At 38.2% G+C, this 9,933-nt stretch overlaps 1 protein-coding gene across 4 annotated transcripts in view; it reads left to right on the top strand.

Annotated features, from left to right (window-relative positions):
- The window catches only part of exoc2 (exocyst complex component 2), a 222,625-nt gene that overhangs the window by 142,077 nt on the left and 70,615 nt on the right, over positions 1-9,933 (top strand). For all 4 annotated transcript variants that reach the window (XM_052016796.1, XM_052016798.1, XM_052016799.1 and 1 more), the window contains exons 15-18: positions 46-203; positions 6,400-6,521; positions 8,405-8,466; positions 9,749-9,829. In XM_052016796.1, coding sequence (XP_051872756.1) covers positions 46-203; positions 6,400-6,521; positions 8,405-8,466; positions 9,749-9,829 — 423 coding nt within the window. The remainder of the gene's footprint in view (positions 1-45; positions 204-6,399; positions 6,522-8,404; positions 8,467-9,748; positions 9,830-9,933) is intronic.

Raw genomic sequence — 9,933 nt, 5'->3', positions numbered from 1 at the left:
GTGGTCGTGCCTGCAGAAGTGATGCATTGATTTTGTTTTAAATAGAAAATGATTCAAGAGGTAATAAATTCACTTGTGAAACTCATCCGAGGAGCTCTTCTTCCATCTAGCCTAACCGAGGTGGAGCTGAAACAATATGGGGGATGGGAAGCCAAACTGGAACTTTCAGGCCAGTGGCTAACCCACATTATTCATACTATGAGGTAAGTAAGATCTGAAAGTGGATTGTGTTGCTGTCTTGTGAAATTAATTATTTAGTTAAACATTTTGGTAACCTCAGTAGTTTAGGGGAAGTAAAAGTATTGTTCGTTTCCACTCTCTGTTGCATTTTACAATTATGACAGAGAGCACTGCACAGTTGTCAGACTTTTCTGAATCATAGAGGTGATGTGTCAAAGGTTCCACCTCACAGAATCACAGCTGTCTGGTTTCTGTGAGAGTGCAGGTTCCTCTATTTTCTCTCCAAACCATTCATTGACCTTACCTGAAAATGTGCGTTGCAGACTGCCTCTGGACCTCCAGTAGGGCTGCTTCCCTTTGCTGATGAGAAATAAATATTCTACCTCAATATTCACAACTGACAACTGAGTGAAAGCACAGTGACATGGCAGATTGAGCATGTATCGCTGAGAGCACCACATGCATATTGTTGTTAAACTAACAATAGAGTGAAGGGCCAGGCTGGCAGGATTAGGGAACCCTGGCTGATGAAGGATATTGTGGCTCTGATCAGGACAAAGAAGGAGGCATATGTTAGGTTTAGGCAGCTGGGGTCAAGCAAGAATTTAGGAATGGCAAATGGAGTTTAATTCAGATAAGTACAAGCTGTTGCATTTTGGGAAGACAAATCAGGGTAGGACTTTCACAGTGAATGGTTATGTCCTGGGTACTAATGTAGAACGGAGGGACCAGTGAGTACAAGTACGTGGTTCCCTGAAAGTGGCGTCGCAAGTGGACAGGATGGTGAAGAAGGCGTTTGGCATGCTGACCATCAGTCAGGGCATTGAATATAGAAGTTGGGATGTTGCATTGCAGTTGTACAAGACAGTGAGGCCGCAATTGGAATATTTTGTGCAGTTTTGGTCACCCTGCTGTAGGAAAGATGCCATTAAGCTGGAAAGAGTGGAAAGGAGATTTATGAGGATGTTGCCAGGACTCTGGGGACTGAGTTATGGAGAGAGAGGTTGAGCAGGTTGGGACTTCATTCAATGGAACAATGGAGAATGAGGGGTGATATTATAGAGGTGCTTAAAACCATGAGGAGCATAGATAGGGTGAATGCACACAGTATTTTTCCCAGCGTTAGGGAATCGAGAACTAGAGAACATATGTTCAGGTGTGAGAGTGGAGAGGTTTAATAGGAACCTGAAAGACAACTTCTTCACCCAGTGAGGGTGGTATGTATGTGGATTAAGCTACCAGAGGAAGTGGTTGAAGCAGGTATATTAACAACATTTATAGGGCACTTGGACAGGTACATGGATCAAAAAGGTTTAGAGGGGTATGAGCCAAATGTGGGCAAATGGAACTAGTTTAGATGGGAATCTTTGTCAGTATGGACCAGTTGGGCCAAAGGGCCTGCTTCCATGCTGTATGACTCTATGACCATGAGTTCCTTGAGGAATATAAGAAGTACATTTAAAAAGGAAATTAGAAAGGCAAAAAGGGGACATGAGATAACCCTGGCAGATAAGTTAAAGGAGACTCCTAAAAGATTCTTGAAGTAAATTCAAAGCAGAAGGGTAACTACGTGAGAGTAGGTCCCCATAAGGATCAGTGTGGGAATCTATGTGTGGAGCCACAGGAGCTGGGCAAGGTCTTAAATGAATACTTCTCATCTGTATTTGATGTGGAAAAGGACATAGAAGCCAGTGAGTTCTGGGAACAGAAGAGTGATATCCTGAAAAATATCAACATGACAAAAGAGGAGGTGTTGGTGGTCTTAAAGTGCATAAAGGTGGATAAGGTGTATCGTGGGACATTGCGGGAAACAAGTGAAGAAATTACTAGGGTCCAGGCAGAGATCTTTGTCTCTTCATTAGCTATGGTGAATTACCTGAAGACTGGAGGATGGCTAATGTTGGGCTTTTATTTAAGGGCTGCAAAGACAAGGCAGGAAATTGTTTCGGATGCAAAATTGGCTTGGTGATAGGAAGCAGAGGGTGGTTTTGGAGGGTTGTTTTTCAGATTGAGGCCTTTGACCAGTGGTGTGCCACAGAGATTGGCGCTGTGTGTCCCCTGTGGTTTGTCATATGTATTAATGATTTGGATGAGAATGTAGGTGCAGTGATAGTCAGTTTGCAGATGACCCCAAAATTGGTGGAAGAGTGAACAGTGAGGAAAATGGTCCAAGGTTACAACGGGATATTGATCAACTGGGGAAGTGGGCAAAGGAATGGCAGATGGAATTTAATTCAAACACGTGTGAAGGAATACATTTTGGGAAGCTAAGTCAGGCCAGAACATCAATAGAAAATGGCAGGGCTCTGGAGAGCATTGTTGAGCAGAGAGACCTTGGGGTACAAGTACAGAGTTCACTGATAGTAGCCACATGGGTAGACAGGGTGATGAAGAAGGCATACAGCATGCTTGCGTTAAGTGGCATTAAATTGGGATGTCACATTACAGTTGTCTAAGACGTTGGTTAGACCAGACATGAAGTATTGTGTGCATTTTTGGTCACCATACTCTCGCAAGGAAGTGCAGAAAAGATTCACAAGGATGTTGCCTGGACTTCAGTTATAAGCAGAGATTGGATAGGCTCTGGTATTGTTTTCCCTGAAGTGAAGGAGGCTGAGGAGTTGCCTTATAGCAGTTTGTAAAGTTATGAGGAGCATAGGGTAGATAATCAGTCTTTTTCCCAGTGTAGGGGAATCTAAAATTAGAGGGCATAGGTGTAAGGTGAGAGGAGAAAGATTTAAAGGGGGTTCTGAGGAGCAAGTTTTTCACACAGAGGGTGGTGGAATGAGCTGCTGGAAGAAGTGGCAGAGACAGGTGCAATTACAATGTTTAAGTAACATTTGGACAGGTACATGGATAGGGAAAGTTCTGAGGGATGTGGGAGATTTAGAGACAAATGGGATTAGTTTAGATGGGGATTTTGGTTGGCATGAATGAGTTGGGCTGAATGGCCTTTTCCTGCTTTATAACTGAATTTATGAGTCTATGACTACATAATAAAAGAAAAGTCAATGATATGACCAATGTTTCATTGTAACTGAAACAGAATTAGCAAAAAGATAACAATTAAGTTGATTTCAGTTTATCATTTTCCCTTTATATATTGATCCATTAAATGAACATATAAAGCAAGGTCCAAGATTTTTGCAGGTTTACTTAAAGCATTTGAAAATGTATTTGGACCTTATGACTAAAGGGGCTTGTACCCTGTAGTCTGTCTTAGTCAAACCGGTGAAGTTTCCCTCTTTGGCTTATTATTTAACATTTGCAATAAACATCAGATTTAATGTATAAAATACTGCAACTGGAACAGTATTCCAATTTTAAAAGACTGTATCGTGTTCTTGTCTAAAATCTGCAGTCTCTAAAAAGCTAATGTTTCTTATGATAATGACTATGGATTTTAGATAAGAATGTGATAATATATTATTGTATCCCAAGGTTGCTGCTCCAGTTATTACCAGCTTTTCTAGTTGGCTATGCTTTGGTTAAGGTACAGAACCCAAGTTCAGGATCCCTCAGTAGATGGGAATTAATAGTTTGTTTGCTGAAACAGTAGTCAAGTGCTATGCAGTCGCTGTAATCCTTTACATTGCATTTGTTAAACAAATGCAGCCAAGAAATGGTAAGAATGCTTGTAGGATTTTTCATGTGCAACCATCACAGCTTTCTGTTCTCTTGTATAAGAGAACAAACCACAGGACATTCTTAGTTTTTCTTTCAAGATCAATAGTATGTCCTTTATGATACTGAGCAAGTTACTTCAGACTACCATTGACAGATTCAGTTTTAGAAACTCAAGTGCATTCTTGATTTTGGTTCTCCACCCACTCTCCACCCAAGCTTTTTGTGTTTCTCTGATGTAGTTACTACAATGAGGCTATTCTAACAACATTGACCATCCAGTTTTGCAAGGATTCTTTGAAGCGACAGTCTTGATATCAAGGGCAGTTACTCTCAGTTGACTTCCAGAATTAAGCTTTTTGATCTATGTTTGGACCAAGTTTATGATGTCTAGAGTGGAGTGGTCCTGGCAAATCCTAGAATGAGAATCAATGATCAGGTTATTGGCGAGTAAGTGATAGCACTGTTGGTGACTTTCTGTCAGTTTGCTGATATATTATTCCCGATGTTGATCCTGTTCCAACCTATGAGTGTTTTGATTTCTCAAAGCAATAAATAAGCATGGGTTTATTAGTACAGCAATACTGCTTTTTTTTAAGCTATCAGCCAAAATTGCCTTATGGATGTCACCTTAAATAGACCATTGAGTGTACCTTGGTTGGCATGAGTGAAATACACTCACCTCCTCGTGCCAATCAAGTTATTCTTTATAAACTCCACTACTATCACAGATGGTGCATTTTCTCCCCCCCCCCCCCCCCCCCCACACTGGCATATGTGATACTGAAAAATTTACCACAGAAATATGTTCATAAATTGAATTGTTACATTTCCATTGCTGAATCTATGGCCCAAACTTTTGATTCTGGAAACAGCACCAGGTATATTCAAAATGAAGTCCCCAATATGGTGCAGCTGTAGTACAGAACTTCTGTTGCAGTTCACAGAGCTAAATGAGCCTACAGCAAACAAATGAGATCAAACCTCTGCAGTCCAGTTGCATCTAATCATGAATTACAATTAAACAGCTAATGGGAGGGAACAGTGGTAGTGGGGCCAGATTTTGAAGTCAAGACAGGGATGACTCATTTGCACCTACTTTCAGCTAAAAGTGTTAGGTGGATGATTCATCTCAGCTTCCTTCTGTGATCCCCACCTTCAAAGAATCCATTTTTTCTTCTTTGATACAAAGATTGATACCAGTCACCAATATACTGTGGTTACAAGAGTAGTGCAGGTCATTCCACCTGATACCCTAAATACTTTCCGCCATGAACAAAGTCACATCAGGGCATGATAGAATTCCTTCAATTGCCTGGACAAATAAAACTCCAACAACATTCAAGAAGCTAGACAGGACAAACCAGACATTTTCACTTGTACCCTATCCAACACCCTGAACATTCACTTCCTCTCCCATACACACACTGAAGCTGCAGTGTGCACCATCTACCCAATGCACTCCATTCTCATTTTGAACACTGTCGACACCTTCCAAACCTGTGACCTCTACCAACGTTAAGGACCAAGGCAACGGATGGATGGGAACATTATTCCACCTGTAAGTTCCCCTCCAAGTCATGTGATATGTGAATTACAAATATATTACTGTCCCTTCATAGTCACAAGTCTAAATCCTGGAGCTCCCTGCTAAACACGTATGGAAGTATTTTCAACAGAAGGATGCCAACAGTCTAAGAAAATGGCTCATCGTAACCTTTTTGATGACAATAAAGGGTGGATAATAAATGCCAGCCTTGCCTGCACTCCTCACATTGTGAAAAACAAAGGAACAAAAAATTTTTATGCCAACCACTTTTTTTTTCCTTTTAGGAATTCTTTAACTTTCTCTTAAGCTCAAGATGAAATTTGTTTCCCATTGATTGGTATAGTAAAATACTGGTTATGTATTTGAATTAATGATCTGTTTGTCTGGAATAAAATTCCAGGAAAGCTGTTGGTTTGAGAACTTGCATTTGTTTAAGATGATTGTGAAATAAAATCGACTAAATAAGATTTTTTAAATCATTGAGATATTTTGATTTAAGAGTTGAAGTAGATCTAATAGTAACTTGCTAAAGGGAAGTGAATGCTATCTGAGAAAGAAAAAATAAAGGCAGAGAGAGAAGAAGCAAGGAGTAGAGTTGATTGGTAATCGGTCATTTTCTAGAGCTAGCATGCATTAAATAGCTGTTTGACTTCTTCATTTGCTGTCTGATTTTATGATGCTACTGTGATTATTGGTTTGCTGAACATTCTCCATTTTTATCTTGTTCCTTCATGGCGCTAAGTACCATGGTTTCCACTCTGGGCCTCCTTCCTTGTTAAACTGAGGATCTAATGTCTTTCCAACTCTCATCCTGAGGTCTTTCCTTCCTCATACAAGCAGGATGCTTTTATCATCAGCTGCACACTCTGTTTTTCTATTGAGTTCCATTTATCCTGATTACAACCTTATCGATCTGCTTAGATTGAGAGGAAAAAAAGAGGACTAGTTAACTCCAACATTTGCTTAACCTACCTTAATAAGTATGTAGATATGTTGTAAAGTTGAAAGTTGTTGTCTAATTTTTTTTTGTTTTGATTGAATGACAGGCTTAATTACGAATCTTTGACAGCACTAGAAATACCAAATGATCTCCTACAAACAATTCAAGAACTAATCTTGGATTTGAGAGTGCATTGTCTTGTGGTTACATTGCAGCAGACTGCCGATGGTAAGTACAAAGAATGCTTATTTTTAATTCCCACCTAGTCTTTTACCCACCACTTACCTTGAATAAATCCTAACCAGCCACGTTGAAGCATATTCCTCATCCCCAGGTGGGTCTGCTCTGCCCTCCTCCCTCGCACCTGCATCTACCTATCACCACCTTGTGCCCACCCCGCCTTCCGTCTTTTGTTCACCTATCACTGCTCTACTTTTCCCTCCTATCTTCATCTGAAGCATATTCCACTATACTTTGGCAAAGTTATGAGCTGGCTTGACAGTAGCTATAAGAAATTCCACAGAGAGGAAGGGGCAGCTTTATAGAATTAACATTTTTTTTTAATAAGTATACTGGAGCAAAAGATTAACCAACACTAAAAGTTAATAGAACACATTTATTGATTTCAGTCAAAAGCTTGAACTAGCTAATAATTCAACTGCTTAACATATTTTCCTACATAACTTAAAGAGTACAAATAATTCATTTGTCATGACTTAAAGCCCAAGGTATGAAACTGATTTGAATTGTTGTTTTGTGCTGCACACATTATTGACTGAATTTTATTTGGAACACAGTTGCCTCTGCTGTGTTCAAAAGAGCTACTGGCCTTGCTTTGTCATACTGCATATTAGACATTAAGCAATGGATAAACACTTGGAAGAATAAAGCTGTTGTCCTTGCTTCTGATTTCAAGCTTCATCTCCAAGCCACTAGCTTCATTCCTTAGCCTGACTACTCTTCTGAGGCTGAACCAGACAGTTTGTAACCTTGGTATCCTATTGGAACTCACTCAGTGTTTGCTCATATACTTTACATCACAAAGACTTCAAGATCTACCTGCATAATATTACCCTGATCAATCCCTGTTTCACCTCATCTGGTGTTGAAACTCTCAATCATTGTCTTATTCCCAATAGACTTGTCCTTTCCAGATTGGAGTCTTCTAGCACTTTCCTGGCTGGCTTCCCATCTTGCACCTTTGACCCTATCCAAAACTCAGTTGCCCATATTCTAATGTCAGCATGACTCATTCACCGCAATGCTTAGTAGCCCCCCATTGTTTCCCATTCTAGCATTGCCACAAATTTAAAATTTATCATTAATGTTTTCAAATCCTCTGTAGCTCTGCCCATCTCAACCTCTTCCAGTCCTGCAGACTTAAGGTTTATTGCACTCTGGCAATTCTGACTTCTTGGCATTCCTCAGATTTCATTTCTATAATATTGTTGTCCCCAATCTCTGATGCCCAAATCACAAAACTACTGGAGAAATAAAAGCTTGTTTCCTTTTTATACACCTTTTAAAAATATTATCTTGTTGATCCAAGTTTTGATCACTCATCCTGAATTCTTGTTATGCAGCTGGATGTCATTTTCTTTTTGGCTAATGATCCTGTGTAGAACTACAAAAGATTTTAAGTACATGACAGTATTATGATCATCGAAGTTGTACTTCAAAAAGCAAAAGTTGTAGATCTCATTGATCTAAAGTAAAACAGAAAATAAAGGAAATCAAGTGGTGTCTGCAAAATAGCCTTTTAATGCCAAACAATTTTCACTAAAGATCTTAACTCATTGTTAGTTCCCCTGTTCTTTCCATAGAGTAAATCGTTAATTTACTAGAGTTACTGAAAGCTTGTCTAAAACTCAAAGGCAAGACAGCCAATTATTTCAAAATATAGTGAAATAAGAGTCACATAAAGAATGATTGTAAAGACCTAGAAGTGTAAACTTCCCTTTTACATGTGAAATAGCTCTAACATTAATATGGATTCTTATTTCTCAAATAAAATGTAATATAAATGCTTTTTTCTTCACTTGTTGCAAGGAAAATATCTGGTCTTAAGTTCCACTTGGTTCTTATTTACATCTAAACTGTTTCTTATTTAGATGTTAAGAGGCTTGCAGAAAAAGAAGACTGGATTGTTGATAATGAAGGCACCACTTCTTTGGTTAGTAGTAACATTGGTTTGATCATTTTAGGGCCTTTGGTAGGTCAAGCTGGCATAATAAAATGTGTTTTGAAGAAGATTGTACATACCTGTGTAGGAAGAGTGTGCTTATTAGGTTAAATGCTTTTTTTTTTACCATTATTTGTCATATTGTCCATTGTCTTTATGAAAACTTATTTACTCCATTAATTTGCATTCTTTGCTCACCTTTTATGTTTGATATTATTGCATTTCTAGCTTTCTCCTGTCAACAATTTCAATGACTCTTACTACCTGAAAGTACCTGGACCAATGATGTTGAATCATTGTTTTGTTTAATGTGGTACAATATTTATTGAAATCCATTCATGCAATGGTTGTGTATTTTAGATTGCCTTGACTTCAATACAAATTATGTGTCAATATTTTGGGAGTGCAACCTCTATCATGAGGCTTCTACTATTTGTTGTCTATAACTATTTCCATCACCTTAAATGCTACCCAATATCTAGAGATGTGTTATATAATTTTAAAGACCCTGCATATTACTATTTACCTCACCATCAGTACTGAGGCTTACCTCCCTGATGGCTGATATTGTTTTTTGACCTTCATAACAAAGTAAGTTGTTTGAGAAATGGCTTTGTTTTCATAAATAATGTTAGATTTTACCAAAGTGGTTGACAAAAAAGCATACTATTTCCTGTAACCATTAGATGGAAATGCAATCTTGCTTGCAAATAGTGTGGGTATTGTTAAAAGGCTATCGAAGCATGATTCTGTTTGAGTTTTAATCTTGGTTGTAAGTAGCCCTGTAACATAATGTAATCTGGATTTTAACCACTGTGGTGAATTATAGAATTCCATTTTCAGTAACAACAAATGCCAGAATGGAAAACAGTTGTTTTAAATTTTCATTAGGGATTTGTTGTTAATTTGACATTTTTTGATATGTTTCATGCTGTTTATTTTTATGTGGGTAATAGGAGTGAATGTTAAACCAACTTCAGGTTTTTACTTCAGAAGCCTGTCGGTTTGTGGGAAAATTTTAATACCAAATTTCAAATTATTTGTTTAAAAAAAACATATGTTGGTCTTGCATTGCAAATTGGACATGGGAAGTACTTTGATCTTGGTCTGGAGATGTAATGAAATTACACAGCATTTCCTAAAGGTTTATTATGTTGTTACTATTTAACATAAGGGAATGTGATATCTGAATTATTAATAATTGCCTCTTTGATTTAAAGTCCTGAGAATGTTGAAGTAATAAAAAAAATGTGATGCACTTCTTTTTTTCTAGCCTTCTCAGTTTGAACATCATGTTGTGCAAACCCTACAAACTCTCAAGGAAACTGTAGATTGCAAGGCTGGAGAAACCAGTGTAAGTCTCACATTTCTTACATTACTTTATAATTTTGACAAGCAATTTCCCCTCAATCATTGTTGAGTATTAGTGTGGAAGCATATCTGGAAATATATCTTACT

Source organism: Pristis pectinata, chromosome 5 (genome assembly GCF_009764475.1).
Source record: "Pristis pectinata isolate sPriPec2 chromosome 5, sPriPec2.1.pri, whole genome shotgun sequence".
Taxonomy (NCBI): Eukaryota; Metazoa; Chordata; class Chondrichthyes; order Rhinopristiformes; family Pristidae; genus Pristis; species Pristis pectinata.
Note: the sequence above shows the minus strand (reverse complement) of the source record. Positions and strands in the feature narration are given on the sequence as shown.